The sequence below is a fragment of the Lissotriton helveticus genome, chromosome 12, assembly GCF_964261635.1.
Source record: "Lissotriton helveticus chromosome 12, aLisHel1.1, whole genome shotgun sequence".
Lineage (NCBI taxonomy): Eukaryota > Metazoa > Chordata > Amphibia > Caudata > Salamandridae > Lissotriton > Lissotriton helveticus.
This window is the reverse complement of record NC_136073.1, coordinates 767,363,441-767,388,621: the sequence shown is the minus strand read 5'-3', so window position 1 is coordinate 767,388,621 and position 25,181 is coordinate 767,363,441. Positions and strand designations below refer to the sequence as shown.

General features: G+C 44.0%; 1 protein-coding gene across 1 annotated transcript in view; it reads left to right on the top strand.

The window, feature by feature from the left end:
• CASQ1 (calsequestrin 1) overlaps positions 1 to 25,181 on the top strand; it is a 156,842-nt gene that overhangs the window by 109,952 nt on the left and 21,709 nt on the right. Inside the window, exons 7-8 of the mRNA XM_078670090.1 lie at positions 11,799 to 11,844; positions 24,570 to 24,624. Of these exons, the coding sequence (XP_078526216.1) occupies positions 11,799 to 11,844; positions 24,570 to 24,624 (101 nt within the window). The remainder of the gene's footprint in view (positions 1 to 11,798; positions 11,845 to 24,569; positions 24,625 to 25,181) is intronic.

Genomic DNA, 25,181 nt, shown 5'->3' with positions numbered 1-25,181 from the left:
CTGAATCTAACAATACAGTACTGAGTCTTCAGCACTAGCACAAGGTAATTTGGAACTACTGTTCATGGCACACCTACATGTGCAAACACCTCATTACAGGTAGACGAGGAATCTGTGTTCGACAACTTCACACTTGAGCACTCAACAGATTGAGATCCGCTGTGCTCAATTTGAGCCAGTGGTTTCCGGTGCTCAGCACCGGCACTTAATTGTCTTGTGCCAGACTGCCACATGGTGGCGCTGTCTGTCTAATTTAAAGATGAGCATGACAACAGTTGTTTATTATTTCAATATATATTAAAAATGACTATTGACTGCTGCCCAGGCCATTCTTATAGCTTTGGGGGCCTGGAATAGGTTGAATTGTCACACTTGTAGGAGTGTGATGGTTAGTAGTTGTGTTGGTACTGCCATTGGCATCACTGTTAGGGGCAATGTGTAGTGCAAGCTGCAGTGGGCTCTTGGCGAGAGCCCTGCCACTTCCATTTTTATTTTAATACAAACTAAGCACTGGATGTCCGAGGGTATCCCAGAAGTCCAGGGTCCCAAGTGATGGATTTATTTATCACTCTACCTATTACAGCACATAATCACATGGAAAATACCTGAAAACAGATTTTTTTTAAAAATATGGTCTTGAAAGATTTTATAAAATGCAAATCTACTGCTACTATATGCTATTTGCGGAAGGGTGTTTTGCACCCTTATTCACGAGGTTAGATCGAAACAACCACAATCAAGGCATTCTTTACAACGTCTACAAAGACCCATCTCTGAATTCTAACCTTTTTTCAGGCTCTGAATCACTATTGTTCACCTTCCCATTCCAACTCACAGTCTTCTGCATCCCCTATGGTGGAAACTTGTGTTCCTGACTTCAATGAACGTAAAGACGGAGAAGTGGAGATACACTTCAACGCCGCCACATATGCAAACGGCACAATTTCTTTCCCTCGATTTCATTAACCACCGCGCTGCTCCAACAAGGCTGGCGTTCCCTGTTATTTGACGATTAGCACACAGCTTGTGGCGCATTCAATGCACCATCAGCATTTGGATTTCGCAGCTATTTGACTGCACTCCAAATGTTGCTCTCAACACAAAAAATAAAGCATATCCCCATATGCTAATCCTGTTATAGGTGTGCAGATTTCAACAAACGTAGTGCCAGGTAATGCTGCCTCCTCTAGGGTACATCCCTATGTTTATTTATCCTAATCTTAATACAGTTCAATCATAATATATCATTAGTGTTACATAAAATCCAGCAGCGGCTGCTACTGAACGGGGGTGGTGGGGGGAACAGACAGAGGGGTATACAAAATAAAGTAAAATGATTTACCTGGGTGGCGCCGGCCACTACCTTTCCTCCGTCGTCTTCTCGGCGCCGCAACAGGAAGAACACAACCTCCCAGAATCCCCTGTCCAATAACGATGCTGCCTTACAGCAGCGTTGTGCTTGGTCTGAGTGCCGTGGTTCGGTGCTCAGATGGGGACAGGAAGGTTGTGCATGTTCTGCACAAGGCTGTGTACTGCAGCCTGGTGGGGAATATGCAAAGTGCGCAGAACTGTTTGGCCGGCGCAAGAGGGCTGGACAAACCGTCCTGCACACTTTAGAGTGTGCTTAACCCTCCTCCCCCTGCCCCCTGCTGGCCAGTTCAGCCCACCCGCCCCACTCTGCACCTAAAGAGGAAGGAAAAGTAAACTGAAAATAACATTAGTCATTATCATTTTAGTTTTGCTTTTTAAACTGCTCGCAGAGCAGTGGGGCTATGCTCCTCCTCCTTAGCGGAAGAGCCGTCGCTGATAAAATCCCTTCATAGTACTGGGACTAGTCTAGAACAGTCTTTAGATGGGCCAGAACAATGGCAGCCATATCCTATCCCTCTACCAGAATATCCCATCACTCTGTCAGAGTGGTCAGACAGCCCATCATTGTTCAAGAATGTCCTTTAATGTGGCAGAATTGTTCCAGGATATCCCAATTTTTATTTTGAATTCTTCATCACTATGCATGAAAATCTCCATAGTGATTCATATTAACCACATGCTATTACGGATTATCTCATCATTAAGCCAGTATTTTACCGGCTGGGCTCATCAATGAACTTAATTTTGACAGACTATCCCACCAGTATAATGGAACCCTACCGGACTAATTCAACAGCTAACCACCATTGCCCCTCAAAGTGCACACAAACCCCATAAGTGTGCCTAAAATGCCATTACTATGCCAGAATATCATCTTCCCACTGCATTAGTGTAGTTCCATTATATGAACTCTCCTGGTCTGCATGATGAAATTGTGAAGTTCATTGAGACAAGGATATAACACAAATCGCCCTATCTTGTTCAACAGTCGAGCAGTAGAATAAAGCAAAGCTAGCCACCGATTATGAGTGTCTCAAAGAGGTTGGGGTATTTACTAGACGCAGTAAATTCAGACTTCATGTAATAAATTATCACTGGTAAATACCTCCTATTCTAAGCTGTAACTTGGAAGTGGGGCATAACATGCACATTTTGGGCATGATTACGATGTCGGACAGACTCATGTCGCCTGACACTGTTGTGGTCTCACGACTGACTGACCTTCTGTCAGCGGTCCCGATAACGCAATTCCCATGTGACTACACATGGTGCGGTCGCATACTACCATTTCTATATGGGAGCTTGAGCTGCGGTCGTAAACCGGCTGTAGCACAAGCTCCTATAGAGAAATGAGTGCCTGTGTAAATCATAGGTGCCCACCAAGCCTGCAACCGGAGGGTCAGGGGGAAAGAGACCCTGCTTGGGGCCCCAAAGTCACTTTCCAACAGCAGATCCATATCAGAAAGGCGGACATTGATTTACTCTCGGAAAGTGCCATCATAATCCTGAAGGTGGAACCTCCTTCCTCACATTGGAAGTCAGCTGGATTGACTGATCAGCTTGAATTCCGACCGCCGTAATTGTAATACGGCGGTCGGACGTCAAACCAGGAATGTCGGTCAGAAAGTCTTCGATCAGCAGTCGGAGGCTTTCCGACCGACATCCTAATTTTACCCCGTTTTTTGTTGTTTACCGAGCCAAATTCTGCATGTCTCTGTAATTATCTATGTTTGTGCTAAAATCGACCTGTGGAAAATTGCTTAGATGAGATCATTATTGATTTTGGAATATTACCCAGTGCACAAAATTTGCCAGGGGTTGCACTTCTGAACTTTGTGCAAACAGAAGTTAGCGCTGGGATCAGAATTTTGTCTCAGCCTCAGAATCGAAGACTAAGGTAAGGGAGCATAAAATTCTAATAATGTCTTCATCAGACAAATGAAAATATTTACAGACATTTTAAAAAGTGCCCTCTTGGTTCATCCCAAAAATTTTGTAGACCAACTTTAATCCTGAAATAGTACATTTTGACAGAGGTTCTTTAATTCTAATGTATCTGGGAATGATCCATGACATTCCAATAGGAGGTCAAGTGGGAAAATATTTCAAAATATTGCAAAAGAAATCTCTGTTTTATAGCATTTACTTCGGTGCATTATCCCAGAATGCTTTGACTCAAGAATGAGATCTCCTTCTCTCATGAAAATGTACACCAAAACATGAGTCGAATTGGAGTCACTAACCAGAAAATGTTGACTAGCACTGTTCAGCAGTCAGCAGTTGGTGGCTTGAGGACTGGACTAGGCTTCCATTGTTCAACTCATTTTCCCTTACTTTTGCTAAAATTTGTTTTGCAAACCTTCATTTTCAATAACCTCTTTTTTATGTAGTCTATTAGTTTGAACAAAACATCTTTTTGTAATTTTTTTACCTCTTTACAGCTTTTCCTATGATATCAACCAAACAAAATCGCTTGGCCATACTCCCCTTCCCGCAGGAACTAAATCTTAGAACAGTTGGAAAGAAAAATGTACATTTTTTAATGTGTTGAAGGTATTGATATTCTGTTATTAATAACTTTTCTTTTTGTGAGAGCACATCTACATATCAGAAGAGAAGTCTCACATTTGGGAACCTGTAAATTGTATATGAATTTTCACAGCATACTTCACACAGGCTAAAAATATAGTTCCCTCTTACGTAATTCATGCATCAGCGTTACTTCTTTGGAAGCGCCTTTCTAAGCGCGAGACTGTTGTCACCAGGGAGCCGCCAGTGCCCATAGGAATTGGGGCACTTCCTGACTATGTTTTTCGCAGGTGCGGAATGTTGCGTCTCCCAACCTCTCACCATTGCTCTATAAAATTATAAATTCAGATCTGAGGGTTCAGATCTCGACACTGAGATGGTAATGTTATATCAGACCAACAACACTGTGCCGTGGGAACATCACGAAATGAAAATCATACAACCTGTGGGATTGGCATCAGTAGCTAATGGTGTGTTGGTGGGCCAAGTTCCCTACCTACCTCTCTTTCAAGATGATACCTTCACTCATACCTCCTCAGATGTTCTGATCACAGCCTCATTTGCAGATAAGTTCTGTCTTGTATCTTGTAAGCCGCAAAACAGGAGTCGGCTTCTTGGTGAAGCAAACAACACGACTAGCACAGGCATCCTGTAGCGGCACTGAAGCAGACAAGCAGCTGACTCTGGACCTTCTCAAGCATCTACCTCCCAATTAGATGTTAGCGTCAGAAATACCTTATTTGAGTTGGCGGAGTGGGAGCTAGGCCACATGCCACAGATCAGCAGTGCGGGGCATCCAAATCTGTGGGACAACACCACATTTAGAGTTTGGGAAAATGTCAGGCTTCGTACGGTGGTGCCTCAGCTGGGGAACCGTTCACCACTTGGCCACCAAGTGGTGGAAGTCCCTCCCTATTTGCAGGGCATCTGCCACCATTTTTTCTATTGGAGACAACTACACTCAATCAATCAATCAAATACACTTTGTTTGGTTTTCACATACAACCATGAAAGTAATCTAAAACAGTACTGTGGAGTAGTGTGGCTCACTGGTTAGAGGCAGCAGGCCTGAGAGCAGAAGTCAGCCCGAGACCAGGGTTCAATTCCCGACGCGGCAGGGTTGTGGACCTTGGTCAGCGGACTCGATAATTCTCGCTTCGGTGCTTACTCTAATCAGGGGTTCCACTCGGCAACTCTGGGCATTAGCTTGCCTAATCTCCACAACGGCCCCACCAATTCCGGGGATGCCTGGCTCCACCTTGGGGACTCCCAGCAAGGGACCATCCCACAGGGAAAGCCAGGACGGGTTCCCCAGAGTTATACAGCGCCGGGACGCCCCGTTGCTGGGGCAGCTGTGCGCTTTACAAGTATACTACATTTACATTTACATTTACATTTATACAAAATTGTAACATAGTTGACAGCTCGCACGTAAAAAAACACACTCAGCATGGGAGTCCATGGCAGCATAATCATAAATTACCTGTTATGCATAGGGAAAAATCTCACCGTGTGGGGGGACTATTGTTTTATTTGCAGAAAGATAACTACCCTTTAGGGCATTCTTTCTGCAGAACAGTAGGAAATGTCAACCCGGCCAACACAATATCACTGCAAATCACGGTATTGAGGACCATATGTATCAAGGCCAAATGGGTTTGCAAACGCCGAAATTCTGCGAATTTCGGCGTTTGCGAACCCATTTTTGCAAAATGGTATGTATGAAAGGTTTTGGGTGCAAAATAAGGAATCGCAAAATATGCCATTCCTTATTTTGCGATTGCATTTAGGGAATCACACATTTTGTGATTCCTTAAATGCAATATATGAAGCAAAAATAATTTTCAATATGCCCTTAAGGAATCGCAAATTAGCACCAACTTCTAGTTGGTGGTAAGTTGCGATTTCCTTGAAAAATGCACATTTCAGCAGTGCCATGTGATGCACATACATGCCCTTAGGGCATGTATGGGCACCACATGTGCACCCATGCTTATTTCAGGGGTGCAACAGGGTGTCTGCACCCTTGAAATTATTCTCAATTTGCGATTAGCAAATTGCGAATCGCAAATTGAGAATAATTTCACATTCATTCCTATGGGCCTCCTGGCCCATAGGAATGAATGGGAAATTATTCCTTAATTGCGATTAGCAATTTGCTAATCGCAATTAAGGAATTTTTAGAAATCGCTAATAAATTGCGATTTTCGACATACATACCATTTTGCGATTTCTAAATAGCGATTCCTTAAAAATCGCTATTAAGAAATCGCTAAAGGGTATGTTGATACATATGGCCCTCCGTTCAGGCAAACGTGCAGCATCTACACAGCCTGATGAACTTTCAGCAAACCAATCTCTACCAGACCCCGAATCTAATGAACTTCTAGGCTATGGCTATATAGAAGCCTTTGTACCTCATTCTGTTTTCTGCTGAGGCATCAATTTCCTGCTGTACAGTTATGACCATAAAAACAAAACCACCAGTAGCAGGCCATTCCCTGAGATGAACTTTCAAACCATAAATGAGGTCTACTGTGGTGTAAAAACGTTGTCTAATAGGCATTACTGCAGTGGTGGGGATGGCCAAGTCCTTTAGAAAATCTTTACGTGGTTGGGAGTGTAGCTACTATTGTTATTGCTGATAAATAATATTAGTGTAGATCAAAACAAAAGGGGCTAGCAGTAGTTTAGACAAGGAGGTGTAGATGGTAGCAAGAGGAGAATTACCCACAATTAAAAGATAAACAGTCCCATTGGGAGTACCATGGCACTCTTTTGAGAACTATGGCGTTGGATTAGGAGTTGGCTGGTCCTGGCTGAACGGTAAATTTGCCTCCAAATTTGCCATTACCATGTGATAAATCCACCCTGTCCAATGGATTGGGGAATTACCACGTGAAACCAATATTTCGAAAAACCCACGTCAGTGCCATATGAACATTTGCCACCTGATCTGAAGAGGCGGTAAATGTATGCATGGACCTCTGCGTGGGGTGGGGTTGGAGGTAAAGGGTTGTAGGGAGTAGGGAAAGAAAGAAAAAGTAAAGTAAGTGTGGTAGAAAGGAAATTAGAGCAAGAGGCTTGGTGGCTTCTGCAGCTAAAGACTGATGTGATTTTCCCAGACGGTAACCTGAGGGTGGGAGAACCTGCCCACTTAGAAAAAGGCGGAGCAGAAATCCATACAATAGTGCCGCTCCTCTCAATGGCGTAGCTAGCCCCTTGACCGCCCGTGGTGGTCCCTGAGTTTGCCACCCCACGGTGGCTGATTGAAGAGCGGGGTAGTGCCTGTCCGTGAATCGTGGGAGGCCACCGGCCCCAAAACTCGTGCTGCCCTGAGGTGTACCGCCGCCCCTTCCTGCCCCACTGGCTCCTCCCTCTGTCCCCACCCCGACTCGTAATAAGGGCCACTGTGTCACACCTTACCTTTTAGCTATGATAATGAAGACAATAACTCGAAGGACAATTCCTAAACCTTATTAATCTTAGATAAAGCAGAAATAGATTCTTTTTTAGCCAATTTGCTCCTTTTCTCTGCTATTTACTGACCACGTTGCACAGGCAACAAGATTAGTTCCCTATCAGCCCCAAACTTTAGCCTGCCTTTGCCATGCCAGAGCAGCTGGTAGCTGAAGCATCTTGGATGGCGTCCCTAAATGAAAAGACTGCATCAACACCCCGATCAATAGAGGCTACAGCTCCTGCTCGAGTGAGGAATGCTTGAATTATTTTCCTTGAGATGTATTATCGCATCCCCTGATATTGTTTATAAAAACCTGCTTCCAACTCTTAAGACTCTTAAATGTTGGCAGGTCTGGGACCAGGTTGCCATGGCAGCCTGCCTTTATTGCCTTCCTGGTGCAGCACCATTCCTTAAGTACTTCTCGTATTATTATTTGTATTATTGCTTTCATTTGTACACTTATTTCATTGTTCCCTTGCTCACAAAGGGAAGCTTTGGTGTAAGTTTTCATAGGAGCTATTAACATCATAAAGCAAGGGATCCAACGGCAGATGCAACCCTTTTGTTTGCTGCTCATCCTTCCTACAGTGCTATTGTGTTGTCGCGTTATACAGACGTATATATTATATGAAGTTAATGTGCCATGTATATTCTGCTGTTTACTGGGAGATCGCGTGGCCCATGTGGGTTGTATGTCGAATACCTAGTACAGAAACATGTGCTACCAAATATTGTCCCCAAAATATCAAGAAGGTAAGTATATATTGTCTACATATGGACCGGGAAGGTATATATATCTTCAAGGTACACGTGTTTGTGATTGTGTGTGTGTTTGCGTGTGCGTGCGTGCATGCATGTGTGTATGGGTTTGTGGGTGTGTGCATGCGTGTGGGTGTAGATTTTAGAATAGTTAATCTATACTTCCCTATATGCACTTATCTTCATGATATTCTGGTCTTCTGTGTTTTGTCAACAATATTCAGGCGGCACAATATTCTGGAGTGAATAGTAAGGTGGGATACCGCGATGGGAGGCGTAGACTTGCTTCCCTCAACAAAGGCACTAAGAAGCACATTACTCTCCGCGGGCCTGCATATGTGGCTGTTGTCATCCTGTTTTATCAGTCGTAGAAATGATAAGCAGGGGTATTTAGCCAGAACCAAGACATGGGGTTCAATCCATTCAGTAAGAGAAAGTCTCGTTAAATAGGCATTGTGAGCATAGAGCCAGTTGTTTTCCAGATTTAGAGTGATTGTAACATATAATCTAAGAGGCAGTAAGCTGTGATTTTTATCTTGAGTGGTTACCTGCTAGAGCTTGCATGTGTGGTGTCAATGCTGCATGGGAGGAAGGGCTCCTGTGTGGGAAGAGTTGGGTGTGTGTGATATAAAGTTGTGCTCTGTTGGTGCAGAAGTGAACTTGTTGTTGATGGTGGGATACGAGTGTCACAAAAATGTGTATCAGGTAGTTATACACTATGAACATTAAATATCCACTCTCTGCTAGGTCTCCTCTGGTTCCCTTTTGAGCTTGTTTCTGTTGGTGAAGTTGTGTTTAGGACAGTGTGGTTCCCATGCTGGAGAATTGGGGGAGCCATGTTTAAAGGTCTTTCCTGAAGGAGAGGTGGTCCTGGATTTTATGGATGATGGCCAAATGATGTGATTAGTGGCTGACATGAAGGCGGAGGAGTGTAAGCCAGGGTGGGGGCGAAGGGCTGAGAAATGGAGGGTCTCTTGAGGATTTGGATATTATATCAGGAACATGGAGTGAAAGATGAGAAGAGGTTTGTGGACAGGAGAAAGTGGAGTTGAGGGAGTAGAGTGAGATATTGAAGGAATGGTGAGGCCATTGGAGGCATTGTGAGTGGAATGGTACTGAAAGTGTGTTGACAACTGCACATTAGCTCACCGTCTCCCTCTCATTGATGATGACAAGGTGACCTGGCTGGACTCAGATGGCTGAAAATACAACCAGGTCCACCCCTGGGTGTGATGGCTATGTCCAGTCCACCTACACGTATATGCTGAAGCATCTGAGAATTATTCCGTTTTCGAACATGACTGTAGGTTCCCAAAATATTCCATGCCAAGCTGACTAAAAAATGTTCAGGTCTTAAAGACTCTTGTAAGATTTATGTAGAAGTAAGACATCACATTTTGCTCCATCATGCGGTAGGATGCCACAGTGGCCTCCGTAACCACTGTTGGTCCACACTTCTTAGTGTGCTTTCTGGTAGCATATGGCTACTTGTACACCCTGAAAGGTACAAACAATAGAGGTAGGTGGCTCATACTTTTATTGTAGCCAGCAATACTACTCTGAGTAGTAAAATGGTAATCAAGGGGCGAGAATGTGGCGCAATGGCCAGAGCTGCCGCCTTGTGAGCTGGGGAACCAGGTTGGAGTCTCGGAGTCGGCTCAACATCCTGTGATTCCGGGAAAATCACCTAGGGCCTGATTACAAGTTTGGCGGACAGAGTTACTCCGTCACAAACTTGACGGGTATTACAATTCCATTTAATCCTATGTAACTTGTAATACAGTGGATGGAATATCTGTCACATTTGTGAGGGAGTATCCCATCCGCCAAAAGCGTAATCAGGCCCAAAATCTCCCTGCGACTACCAAAAGAAATATGGATGTGTCCGCCTATAACGCAAATGGTGCTCATGTAAAGCGCTCCGATACCTTCGGGTCGAGTTTGTGCTATATAAAACTGCAAGAAAAAAAGAAAATCTAATAACCATAAACAGCCATTCATCTCAGGAATAAGTAAGAAGGGAAAGCACATGAAAGCAATCAAAATGCCTAGGCACTCTGAGACAGGATTCTCTACTCTCAGTGCAGATGCTGCAGTTCAGAGTACAGAATAGCACATACAGCATCGAATCGCAGACCTTAAAAGCAAACCAAGGACCGCTGACTATGGAACCAGCCGCTGCATACATTGCTTTTAGAAGGGTCTTAAAACAATAATAAAGTGGCTAAAAACAAACAAAGAGTGTGTAACAAGCCAGGATTAGTTGGCAATTCTCTCAAAAGCCTCAGGAGAGAGCATCCACTAACCACAGTGCAGACACTGCAGCTCAGAGCAAAATAAATTCAATAACAATAGCAACGCCGAAGCAAATGTCCATTCTACTGACCCTCTAACGTTTGGTTGCTTCTTTGATTTTTTTGCTTGCTATGAAAGTCAGTGGCAAATTTTACTATTTGATATTTCACAACAACATTGTCCTTTCCCATGCATTGAAAGAGAAGCAGGATGTTTGTAACTTTTTACGTCGTGAATAATTTTTTTCTGCATTTGTTGTAGCTACTAAATAACAGAAAATCTGAGCCCTGATCTTGTATTGCATGGGGATGTACCTCCTACAGAAATAGACAGGCCCCGTCAGCACAGAACTACTTTATGATGAGGAGAGGAGAAATGTGGCCTATCAGCAACGTTTCACTGCTGGTGAAGCGGGCCTTACCAGGCCGGGACTCGTTTGCATGCATGCCCATGCAGAGGAGCCTGCTTGATCTGCAATGGTGGACTCCCTTGCAGGGTTAGCCCTAGGGATTCATAGTGGGATCAGAGCCGCCCTTATCTAGTCTTATTCTGGGCAGTGTCTGAGAGTGCACATCCCTGAAACCTGGCCAAGTGTGGGAGTCCCATGGCCACCCTGATGACAGGGCCAGCTTTAGGGCAGTGCGACTGGTGCGCCCGCACCGGACATTGACCTTTGGAGGATGGGGGAGCTGTGTTTAGTAATAGCTTAGGACTGGAGAGGTGAGGGGCACTTTTGCCTAGTGGTAGTGAGAGAATCCGAAGAGGTGGTCATGGTGTATGGGGGCGTCAAAGATGGTTGTTGCAACGGGCACCACCAGCGCTAAAGCCGTCCCTGCCAGATAATGAGATTTCTGACACTAAATTCACCTGGTGGAAATATAGGCCCATGGTGGAAACTGACCAATCTACTGGGCACTGGCGTAACGAAAAGTGAGGGGGCCTCCCTGCACGGTACTTAGGGGTGCCCCCTCCGGGCTCAATCAGGAGCTCTCCCGGCCAGAGTTCAGTGCCGAAGGGGCCCCTTGGAGCTAGGGGCCCCCCGCACCGCGTGGGCTGCGAGGGCCTGTGTTACGCCCCTGCTACTGGGCAGTAAACAAGATGTAAATGGTTCCAGGTAATTTCTTTTTACACTCATCTCTGCCCATTGACCCTCCTGCTTGTGGTAAATTTTACATAACTTAGTCTTCAACTGATGAAGAGAAGTGTCCACTTGGGTGGTGCAGGCTTCACAAATCACTCCATCCTTCTGTCCTCAGGATTTGACCAAACGGCCCAAGCTTCCTTTCTTTTCTGTCTTCCGCTCTTGTACATACATGTGTATTTGCAATACGTATAAGTATTCTGGAAGGTTGTCTAACAATACTTTCTCAAATTATTTCAGGCCCACCTTGAGGCAACTGCATCCCGACAGCATGTATGAGACCTGGGTAAGTGAGATGCATTTCTATATCATACAGCATTCTATAAGTACACCGGGGAATAAGGCACTGCTGCCTTTCTCTTACTGTTGACTGAAGTAGCTCAAGAGAGGAGGTGTTCAGAATGTTCTTTGTAGGTACTTCAGCTTAAAGAGTGTGAATATGATTCTTAACCCCTTCCGCGCTCATGACGAGCTGAGCTCGTCATGAGTTGCGCCGCTCGCACGCTGATGACGAGCTCAGCTCGTCATGTAATGCGGCTTTTCGAAAAACGCAGCGCGCAACGGGAAAACCGCTAGCGCGCATGCGGTCAATCAAGTCAGCTTTTGGGGGACAAATATAAACAACCAATAAATGTGATTGCTACTGGTCATGAAATGTGCATGTTTTGGTAATTCATAAACATTCCCTCTGTACCTTGAGCAAATTGTTCATGACCCAAAATGCATATGGAAATTTCATTGGTGGCTAGCTTTAAAAAAAATGGTGGGCTGCGAAGGCGCACAACTCACCATTCATTCAGGAGCTCCGCCAGTGCAGCGCTGTCCACGAGCAGGAAAAGAAAGGACTTCCTTCCTGCTCATGGAGCGCTACTCCAACCAATCCTGGAGCTATTTAATGCTTTTAAAGCAGCTTCTGGATTGGTGGGAGCAGGCTCACCCAGCGCTCATTTTGAGGCTGGGTGCCTCTGCCAGCAATCTCTAGGCTGTCAATCAGCCTTTAGATTGCTGGGTCTACAGTGTACATGTACAGCTGGTAGTTGCAAGGTGGACGGCATATCCATCAAGTGCATTGTAGACCAGTGCAGTAATCCTGCATTTGCAGGATTCAGCCCCGCCCCCACCCTCGCACTGTACACAGCATAAGCCGACGTGGTGCCAAATAAATAAAATGGCATTGGCATGCCATCTTATTTATTTGTGTTTGCCTGGGAGAAGACGCCCCTGGGAAATTTAGCATTTTGCTAACAGGTATGACATCATGTGAGAAGCAGGAATTTGGTCTTGGTCAAGTGTTGTGGTAAAACGGGTTCATTTATGTTTGTGCTTAACCCCTCCCATGCTCATGAGAAGCTCAGCTCGTCATGAGCCACGGTGGCCATGTGCTCAAGACAAGCTGAGCTCGTTGTGACCGTTGCGCCGCGCTCACGCGGGGATAATTCCCCTGATGTGCTGGGCGTTCCATTGGAACGGGCATGGTCATGACGAACTCAGCTCGTCATGAGCACACGGCCACCGTGGCTCATGATGAGATGAGCTCGTCATGAGCACCGGGGCGCTGCGCGCCCCCCCTCCCCCAGCACAGCGGGGGAATTAGCCCCGCAGTTAATGGGTTAAGAAAGAATACAACATTGGTGGTGGAAGTACTCCACGGTGGCCATGTGCTCATGACAAGCTGAGCTCGTTGTGACCGTTGCGCCGCGCTCACGCGGGGATAATTCCCCTGATGTGCTGGGCGTTCCATTGGAACGGGCATGGTCATGACAAACTCAGCTCGTCATGAGCACACGGCCACCGTGGCTCATGATGAGATGAGCTCGTCATGAGCACCGGGGCGCTGCGCGCGCCCCCCCTCCCCCAGCACAGTGGGGGAATTATCCCCGCAGTTAATGGGTTAAGAAAGAATACAACATTGGTGGTGGAAGTACTCCTCTTTTAGGGAATATACTTAAATAAATAATTTACTTCCCTCTATTTCAGTTCAATTTCTGACTTACCTTGTGTTGGGACAAAGGGACTAACAACCATGATATATAGAGGCGTTATTGGCTTTAGTTTAAGTGAATCCCAAATTCCCTTGTGATGTTTAGCCCTCTCGTATGCAAATCTCTTTTTGCAAAGCACGCCCTTGGCAATTTCTTGATAACTTCCCATTCTGCACAAGAAAACGCAGGTATTTTGCGGTGACAACACTTTCCCCACCCACTTTTCATCCTCCACTCGTGGCTTGAGGATACACCATTTCGATATTCCCAGGGCGGATGGTTCACTTGCAGCATACGTGCATGTGTTTGTTCGTCAGTAGACATCTATAAGCGTCACTATCATAAGACATCAGACAAATCACTGTACAATTTTCTTACTGTGGCGACGAGAGACTTGGGGGCAGGTTTACAAGCCCCTTGCGCCACCCATATGTCACTTTTCCAATGTTAAAAATGACGCAAAAGTGGGCCAAGAGGCTTGTAAATAAGCCCCTTGGAATTTTAGAAACAGGCAAACACTGACTCCATTTAGATCATCAAGGGAAAGGATTTTAGTCCTGCTTTGCTGTATTAAAGGAATTTTATATTATGTATTAATTTATTTATTTATGATTTATTAGCACTTTCCCATAGCGTAGGCTAGGCCCCGTGGTTGACAGAACAGTTCTTATAAAGACTAATTGACCGGCTTTGGGTTATAAGGAAGAGCATACATTACAGTACATTGCAAATGCAAGGATACAATAGTATCATAAAATCATTCAACATGTATCACTGAGCAGTGAGTAATAAAGTGATAACAGGCGAAATATCAATAAAAAACAGCTAAAACAGAAATGCCTGAGATAAACAACACTACAAGATAACATAAGTAATGCGACAAACCAGGAAGACTGAAGCAGCAGATAAGCTAATTCTGTTTTAAATGTATGACAAGCACATAGTGTCCTCATGTCCAGAGAGATGCACTTCAAGAAACTAGGGGCCTTATATTTGTATAAAGCATTCTGTAAAAGTTTTTGCAATTTGGGCACTAACTCTTTCTGAATGCATTATGATTCGTAAAGGGTTGCAATTTCACCTACCTCATTAATATGCATAAAGTAGGTCGTAAATTGTGACTTAGGGGCTCATTAGGATGGAGGATTTTCCGCATCCTCCGGGCCGGCGGAAGCCACCGCCGGCCCAGAGGATGCGGAAAATCCTCTGCGGACCCACCAAAGACCCATCGCCACATTAGGATGGCTGGTGGGTCCTGGTTTCAGTCCGCCGCTTTTCCGCCGCGGTTGACTTACAACCGCGGCGAAAAAGCTGTAACATGGCTGGCGGTGTCTATCAGACACTGCCAGCCATATTAGGATAGTGTAAAAGATATGCTTTTCCACAGCGGCTTTTCCGCCGTGGAAAAGCATATGGATTTTGACTTCGGGAGCCCGTTGCGGGCCCCCTGGGTGCAGGGGGGTGTGGGGGGTGCACATGGGGGGTACCCATGGTACCCCCCTGCATTTGTATGCAGGAATCGGCAGGCACCGTGCGGTGCCTGCCGCTTTCTGCATACAAATGCAATGTATGCATTTTTAACATTGCGGCGGGTGCAGCTTGAAGCTGCACCCGCCGCAATGTTAAAGATAGAGGATGTGACCGCCACCCTGGCGGTCACATCCTAATCTTCAAGGAGGGAACGCCGCTGCCCATGCGGACGTTCCCTCCTACTCTGGGGTCGCGGACGGACTCAAGTCCGTCCGCGATCCTAATGAGCCCCATAGTACGAACCGCTGCCATCACAGGAATGGTGGTAAGCTGGAGTTTTTAGGTTTCACCTAGACAGCACATTCGCGCTCTCTGTGAGACATGGTATGTTGTTTACACACAGTGAACTTACAACCTGCCCATATCTCACCATTTGTTAGCTTCAACATTGCTCTAATTTCCCGTTTTGTCACGCCATGTGAGCCTTGTGTCTTCTCCTTGTGTTTGGCCCTCCCCTGGAGCAAAGACCAAGTACTTTTTGTCCATCCACTGCTCCCATTTTTTGCAGATACTTTTTATCTGTGTTCAAGCACTCCATGAGTGCTTGTGTTTTCCGTCAGTCTCCAATATTCCTGTCTATGTAGCTTTTTTCCCCTCCCTCACCCCTACTCTGGACACTATGCCACTGCACCCTATTCTGGACCACTCTACTCTATGCCACTGCACTCTACACCACTGCACTCAGCTCTGAGTCTCTGCGATGTACTCTATGCCACTGCACTCCACTCTGCACCACTCTATGCCAACTTACTCTATGCCTTTGCCCCAATCTACAACACTGAACTTAATGCAACTGCACTCAGTGCCACTCTACTCAACACCACTGCACTCTTTGCCACTCCCTCTTCTCTGCATCACTCAATGCCACTTCACTCTACTGTACACCACTCTATGCCACTGTACTTTACTCCACTGCACGTTACTCTGCACCACTCTACCACTGCCCCCTATGCCACTGCACTTTACACCAGTGTCCTCTACTCTACACCACTCTGTGCCACTGCACTCTACTTTGCACCTCTCTATTGCACTGCACTTTACACCACTCAATTCTACTCCACTCAACTTTATGCCACTCTGCTCTGTGCCACTTCACTCTATGCCACTCTGTTTTTCTCTGCACCACTCTACTCCACTGCACTCTATGCCACAGCACCACTCTTTGTCACTGCACCACTCTCTGCCACTGCACCACTTTTCTCTGTGCCACTGCACTCCACACCACTGCACTCAATGCCACTTCACCCCATGCCACTCTACTCTTCCCTGCACCACTCTACACCACTGCACTCTACGCCACTCCACTCTTCACCGCTGCACCATTGTACACTGCTGCACCACTCTACGCCCTCACCACTCCACTTTGTGCCACTCTACTCTACACCACTGCACTCTACGCCACTCTACATTATGCCACTGTAGCATATGCCACTGCACTCTACGTCGCACCACTCTACACAGCACCAATGTTTGCTGCACCACTCTGCATCTCACAACTCTATGCCACTCCACTCTAAACCGCTGTACTCTACTCTGCACCACTTGATGCCACTTTACTCTACTCTGCACAAGTGTACTCTACGTCATTGCATTCAACGCCACTCTAATCAACTCGCGACTCTCTACCACTGCACTCTGCACCACTCTACTCTGTGTCAATGCACTCTACTCTGCATCGTTCTACTCTACGTCAGCGCAGTCTACACCACTGCACTTACGCCACCGCACACTATGCTACTCTGCTGCACTCTACACCACTCTACTTTGAACCACCCACTGGACTGTACACCACTGCACCGTGAACATCCCCAAACGTTATTTAACAATCACAAAGGCTCCGATTTTACGAATGGAAGCCTTTGCAATTGCACAATAGCTTTGGACATAAGGACATAGGTTCTAGCTGCAAAAGATTGCTCCAGAGTCCTTGACCTTTTGAAATATGGGATTTCAAGCATCCTCAGAGAGTCCCTGACCAAAATGAAGTGGCTTGACTTGGGCATGTTTGGCTATGGTCTCTCCCTCCAACCTTCAGGGATTGCGGTCCTCTTCATAGCCCATGGAAAACAGCCTACTGTCTTGACACTGGTGTCCATGCTCCATCTGAATGGGTAGATGACAGCAATGGAGAAATGCTTCTACTACTGCGCATGTGCGCATGTGCGTAAGTAGTCTTATTCCGTTGCGTTCCGCAGCTCATTGACAGTGAGTGCTGCGAAGCCGCAGCACACTGCCTGCTTACGCTGCTCAACTCTGTGAGCCATCCATGGCTGATTGAGTTGAATGCTAGACGCAATGGATGAAGCGCTAAATTATACATACTGAGAAATGAGGAAAGCGCATTCATGCATGTTTCCATGTTGTGCTTCACATTAAGCAGCACTGCCAAGAGCAATGGTGCTTTCTGTACTGGCTATGTGGAAACACCCATATGAATGCCTGATTTCTATACAGTTCAATGTGGTTAGGTCATGGTATTCATATATGAAAGGCACATTGTCAACACTGCCTTACAAACGAGGAAATATTGAAAATGACATGGTTATGTTCTTTGTGTTTGGTAAGTTGTGAAGGTTTTCCTCCACTAACTTAATGATTTTTTTTCCAAACATTACAAGCTTCACAATTTTTTATTTTATTTCTTCTGCTGCTTTTTGCAAAACCTTTCGACCACAAGTAAAGTGTTACTACATTTACAAAACTTCGCAATCTGAAGAGTAAAAGTTGTAACTTTACCAACATTCTCGGGCAACAAAAAAGTCTTGCACACACTTGAAAATGTCTGTTTTACACATTGGATGAAAATCAGCATGGCATTTTGTGCTTTAAATTGTGGTCCTTAAGCAATGTAGAAACTGGATTGGCAATGTATACTTGGATCATGCGCCTTTGTCAAACTAACATCAGGTAGCATTGGCCCCAGTTGATAGATCTGCTGTGCAAGACTTAAGAGTGTACAATCAATACCAAATAATATCAGGGTGGTCAGTGCCACACACCTACTCTGGCTGCTTAAGCAACAGACTGGCTCCCACAGGAATTCATCGCTAAACAAGCAGTCCGCGTCCATTTGAGCATCACAATACGTATATTGAGCAGTGCTGCCCTTTTGAGCATCACCACTGGCATGTTGGAATATTACAAATCCTGGTATTAGCAGCATCATACACAATTATGTGTACCACCCTAGAAAAAGTGAGTAAAATTGATATACATTTTGACCCTACATTGGCATGTAATGGCATCTGTGCGGATGGTCTTCTTTTTTTCTATCACAGTGGCTGGGCAGGTAATTAGGACTGAAATAAGAATGTGGAGAAGTGTGGCTCACTGGTTAGAGGAGGCAGATCTGGAAGCAGAGGTCAGCCCGGGACCAGGGTTCAATTCCCGGCTCGGTGGGGTCTTGAGTCCTAAAATGTCCATGGACTCGACAATTCTCGCTCCGGTGCCTACTCGATTCACGGGTTCACACTCTGCGACTCTGGGAAATAGCTTGCTTAATCTCCACAACGGCCCCTCGCGGCGGGATGCCTGGCTTTCACCTTGCGGATACCCTGCCGGGGTTATCTCACAGGGGAATACCAGGATGGGTTCCCTAAGCAAGCGCTTAGAAACCGCTCGGTGATTTGCGCTATATAAATTCCTGTACATTTACATTTACAATGATCATTGTTTGCCACACTATTTCAAAATCATGTTATATATCCTGGCATTCAATTTCCCCTGCCCATTTTGTTCCAGAGGGCCGCACTGTTTCACATACTTCCCAGTGGCACAATTGTATTTGCAGATTATTTTCTTGTAGGGGCATGCATGATTTGAAGATATGGATAAAATAACACTCCTTGATGCTGGGGCATAATCTGAAGTAGTGGGATATCCTATTAGTTCCCAATCAGTGGTCACTCTAAAACCTATGGCCTAATGCGATAGAGTAAAAACAGTACACAGACACCTTTTCGATCTGCTGCATTACACTGGTTGCAGAAATTCTTAGAGGTGTGACAAGACTAACACACACCCTCTGATAATTTCCAGAAATTTTTCTGGCAATTAAAGCCTTCAGGAAGGATAGACGAAAGTAACTATATTCCAGCCATGTTAGTACACCAAATTAATGACCTTTCTCTAAATAGGATGATAACAGATCCTGGTAATTCTATTACCCCAGAAGTCTTTGTAGCCGTATTAACAAAAGAATTCTAAATAGGTTCAATAATTGAAATATATGACTCTAATATGCACTGTTTGTCATCAAGTTTAAAGAATTTTCTTGGAAGCATTATAAAAAGCAAACCACTAGTGTCTTTTTTACTTCTTCCTGCGTTACTTCTTCCGGCTTAAATGCCCATATTTGTTGCTTGAAAGGTAAGCAGTTTGAATCTAATAGCTTCCATTTCTTTCTTCTGTAGACTTGTACACAATCATTAAACATCTGAAAAGAGCACCTCAACAGGAGATGCTAATGCTCAGTTGATGGACAGGCAGTCACATGGAAAGCAGATAGCCCAATTAACTGCTCAAGTCCCAGAATACTGTAAACAGCCCTATTGTTGACGCGTCAAATCCATGTCAATATCTTCCCGCTGGATATCGTTTAGAATTAATTCCGCAATAGCGTGAAGCTCGCCGGTGGAATTGCCATGTGGGTAGTTCCTGCAAAAGGCTGACTGTGTTGAAGTTGAAGTTGATTTTGAAATTTATGAGCACAATTTGATCCCTTCCAACATATGTGCTGAAACATCTCATACTAAACTGTGCTTGGATACGGCCACCCACCTAAAGTTTAAGCAAATTTGCTTTGTTCTCTATTCAGGGCAACCTCATCCTGTATTGTTGAACAATAAGAGTAAGAACAACAGAATTTCTCAGAAAAACTCATAATTGCTGTGCAGACGTGCCAGAACAAATATATTGCCAACCTTTGTAAATTGAAAATTTTCAATAGAACATTGTAAGTGTTACAATAAAAATCATGACTACTTTGCACACACCTTGCCAACACACACAAATTGTCAATTTTTTCGACAGTGTGGCAAAGTGCCGCAAAAAAATATTTTTTTAAGAAAAGTTTTTATCATGTTACGAAAACCATGTGTAAATATATATTTACCCTGTCTCAACATCCATGGATTTTCCATTCTGTGGATAATCTACAGTCACAGTGGTCGCGCACACACCAGGAAAACTAGAAAAGGTGCAGTATTTACTGGAAGACATGAGCTGCCATGTATTACACTGGTAATACATGGCAGATCGCAAGTTTACCTTATGATTGGGTACCATTTTAATTTTTGTGACTTGTGTAAGTAAAGTAAGACTAAGATCTTGCCGTCAATCAAAGGGGCATTACAGTATTTTGTGAAATCTAGTTACTACGGCAGACTATCCATAAACTTACATATAAAAAATATACACAAGGACATTAAAATGGTCTTCATTGTGTCCAATGAGAATACCAGACTTTTGGAGTAAACAAAAAGCAGAGGTAGACACAGAGAGTAGGCAAGAAGTCAAAGATTGGTTCATCAGACAAAATTTGCCTCATTATGAAAATGTACCTCCTAGATCAATTTTAAAAATAAATGTGTCTCACTAGCTCCAGATCATAGACATGTAAAGTTTCAAGGCAAAAGAAGTGTAAAAAAACGTAATATAGCGTTAAAGGCCATGGCAGTTGTTTTGTTCCAGCTCCCGCATGTTCTGGAAGATGCTGCTACCTCAAGTCAAACATAAATTAAATGACATAATAGATTTCAGCCCCTTCTATCCAGATTATGATAATGTATGAATCATACATTTATGAAAAAGGTCAAAATTCCAATCGAATACTTGTTCGATTTTGCTGTTATGGTCAGAGATCATTCAGTAATAAACAGCATAATGGCTAAAAAACATTAAAGGATCGATAAATATTTTTTTTTACCCAAACTTCTTACGTATGGGATCCAAACAAGGTACTTTTTTGACCCAATGAGCTTTGATTCTAAGTTCAAAAGGGTTTTGTCTGTGACATTGCATCAAGACATCACATCTATTGTGACATTGTGTGGTAGAAGGACAGACATGTTGATTCTATTGACCCTATCATGATGGGCTATGTTGACTCAGCGCAGAGCTAAGCGCCCGTTTTTATGCGCCTGCAGTGCGTAACGTAAATTTAGATCAGAAACAGAAAGACGCAATCCTTGCTCGCTCTTCCCGAGCTCTACTATCTGAAAATTAAACTCTACCTAAGAGAAAAATGGAGTAAAATGGACTCCTGTTCCAAAAACAAGCTTTCAGCTCGGTGCTGGGCCAGCGGCCATCATGATTTGGACCCAGAATTCAAAGTATTTTTTATACATGCTCAGATACAAATGAAATGCATTAAAGAACTAGGTGATGAGCCGTGCTGGTAGGGTATTTAAAAATTATATCCCTACAATTTGCACATATACCATTTTTTTACGGTCATTTAAGTCATGCATACACCCATAAATCTGTTATTGGGTTAAACAAAAGCTATGACGACTTGTGAGCACTCCATAGGCCAACAGTAGGGAGGTCTGTCTAATTTCAAATGAACTTCTGAAGGAATGTAAATCTAAATTTACGTTGCCATGCCCAGCATAAATATCATAGCCATCATAAATAACCTTTCCATCAATCTTTTCGCTCTGAACATTTTATTATAAAACCTTTCCTCTGCTGCCTGGACAAATGTTTCCTGCTGCTCTTATATTAAATGTGTATAAAAAATAAGAAAAGCAGATGACCAATAACTTGCATCTAACCCCCCCCCCCCCCTCCTCAGATAAGTTATCAAAACAACCTTCAGGAGGACACAGAAGTGAGACAGATCTAATATTAGGGGGATTATCAAATCTATAGGGACACCCCAAGATTTGGAAGCAGACATAATATTCACAGAACAAAAGGTAAACCTCAAAGTGGCTTGTGAACATTGGGCAAAAGATCAAACCAGAGAACCAGGATTACAACAATCTCGCCATTTAGGCTACAGAATAATCTCACTGCAGAGATTGGCGAGGCATACAGTTATGCTTTGTTAAACAAAGCTGGACATGTGTTTTAGGAGCACGTGGCATTTAGTAAGGACATCCGTAGGATTGTTTTGATTGCTTAGCTTTCAATGTGATTATTTGACCTTTTCTAGAACAAGACCAAAGCTTTTCAAATTTATTTAATTGGGATGGTCATCGTCTTGAGAGACCTTTATCCTAATTATCAATTAACTCCACTAAGAAATATTCCAGAGTTTACTAGATAGGAAACAAATTTAGCACAGTAGCCGGTATGCCTTTGAGCATCGTATTCTCGCATTTCACTTTTCCCATCTCTGGCCTTCCTCAACCACTTCTAGCTCACTCAGTCCACATTTTCTCTCATCTCTAACTACAAACTTGCTGCCTTACTATACCAGGCTGATTTTACTCTGTCCACGCTTACTCCATTCTCACTCCACGTATCCCACTCTTCTTTCCAGTGCAACTTTCTTATCTTACAATATCTTACCTTATGGTATATGCCAATATTGATCGGGAACCTGCGCTTGTAGTGAAAAAAAGTGTTGGACCCACTGAAGATTAATCGCCACAGGTCCAGATAAAAAGTGAATGACCCTAAAGCCTGTATTCTCGTTAATAGCCTCCTGAATCAGTTATGAGTTATGAAGCAACTCATGCCAATTTGAAGGTGCCAAACACACAGCTTTATAATCTATTCCTTCTGAGCACTTGGGGGCCTGAGAGCCGTATGTGCTTTACAAATGTAGCGATGAGGGTGTTTTTATCTTCCCTTTCCTGGGTCACTTGCACAAATGTTTGTAAAGCTACCCTAATAATCCACTCTTGATCACACACTCCCAACCATCTTTCAGCTAATTCTGGCTTCAATGTTCCTTCTAAATGTCTTGATCATAACATGAACAATACTTTGTGTCCCTTGAATTAATAGTATGCCTTCTGTTCTCCCACTGTCTTCAGGTCTACACTTTATTAAATTCTCTATTACTTGCCCACAACTTCTCACGGCCCCTGAACACCACACTGTGAACTCTCTCTTCTTCTCGTGCGTTGGACCTTTTGGTGTCGACCTGGTGGATCATCCCAAACCTTCCAACTCCTTTTCTTGCTTGGGCATAACAGGCGTTGCCTTAACTTTGATCACTATGGTTCCTACTCCTCTTTTGCTCCTGTATAACATCCCGCTTCCATCCCTTATTTCATCATTCAAAATATCTTCACCCGTATGTGCTAATTCGACATCTGTTAGCTGTTTCTCTTTCTAAATCCAAGCTAGGCATAATTAGCATTGCATTGTTACAGCTTACCATTTTCATATCCTCCCTACGGAAGCCTTGAGCTTCCAAAAATGTGTGCTGACGTTACTGGTCTTTGGTATAACCTGAAGTGTTGGAATATTTCATTAATTCCCCTTCATATCTGCCCTGCAACAACAATGGAGGTCATTTAAGGTCTACTTGCAATTCAAGAAAGTGGAATAAATGTCATGTAACTGGGCTAAGTTTACTCTATATTAAAAGTAAATTGTGGAAATTACCAGGAGGTGGTACAATAGTACCGCTCAAATATACAAGGCTGCTCAATGTACTTGATCACTAGATCACTGTGTAGACATTAAACGCTATGCTCATTTTCTCACTTCCCCAGTAGGTAACCAACATATTGCCAACTTTCTCATTCCCTAACACATAAAGCAATATTGCCATTGGTCACAGGGCTGTACATACAAGGTAATATGGAATCATGCATTTCATTCACCTTCTTCATTGAATAGTATGTGAAAGAGACTTTGCTTTGGATGCCAATGTATTGACCTCTCCAGAAAGTGCTTTCTCCATAGACATTGTTATCCTTTAACTAACGGGCATCTGTGACATGCGCATACCATGCTTTTTCCACATTTCACGATGTACTCTACGTATCTCACAATTCTATGCCACAGACGCTTGGTGGTGCCAAAAGAGAGAGAGCGCCAGGTGCATGGTTGGGCCTTATACAAATAGACATTCTGAGCCTGACTTAGAGTTTGGCGGATGAGTTTCTCCAAGACACACTTGATGGATAACCCATCTACCGTATGCCAAGGGCCAATGGATATAATGGAATCCGATGTATCAGATTCGCCAAACCTGGCTCTCTGTACCCTCCCATCTGGGACTTTGCCCACTTGCCAGGCCCATCATTCCCCTAGTCCAGAATCACTGGAACTGCAGTGTCAAAACATACATTTTTTTAAAGTGAAATGGGCACTCAAACCACTTTTCATTTATTTCTGATTTAATATGCAAATACGTATGGTTTAAATTGCTGTGTTGGTGAGCATGGTATTATAAACAATTGTGACAACTTCAAATCTTCAGAATCCATGTCACTTGCATTACTTTATGCTGGACTAACCATGAACCTACTTGCGCCTCTGATAGCTGGACAAATGCATGTACCAACCAATTTTCTTTTCTTATGATTAACAGGATGATGACATGGACGGTATCCATATTGTAGCATTTGCAGAGGAAGATGATCCCGGTATTTATGCATGCCGAATGCTTCAAATGCTGTGGGAGGGGCCTGTTATGGGGTGTGGCAGCAGAATATCATTCTTAGAATATCATCTGATAAAAATATTGTGTCTTAAATATTGTTTACAAAGTCATCACTCCAATTAAGTGAAGCATAGAAACCCTACACCCAGTAGGGTGATATTTATGTAAGTCATGTTTAGAGCATAATATTTATGACCAACAATATTCCATACATTATTTTCTGATACACAACTCAATACGGTATGGGCCATGCAATACAATACTTCCTCTACTAACACACAGACTCGTTATAGCCTTATAGCCTGCCGTAGAGGGCTATACCGGCTATTAAAGGCCCTCTCCAGCGTTAAAGGCCCGAGCCGAAGGCGAGGGCCTTTAACAAGGGAGAGGGAGTTTAATAGCTGGTATAGCCCAGCTACGAAGGGCTATAAGGCTATTAGAACATTCTGCCACTAGAGGGCAGAATGTTCTAACAAAAAAGAACAAAGCCTTATGGGAGCGTGAGGGGATTGGAATCCCCTCAGGCTCCCTGAAGCCTTT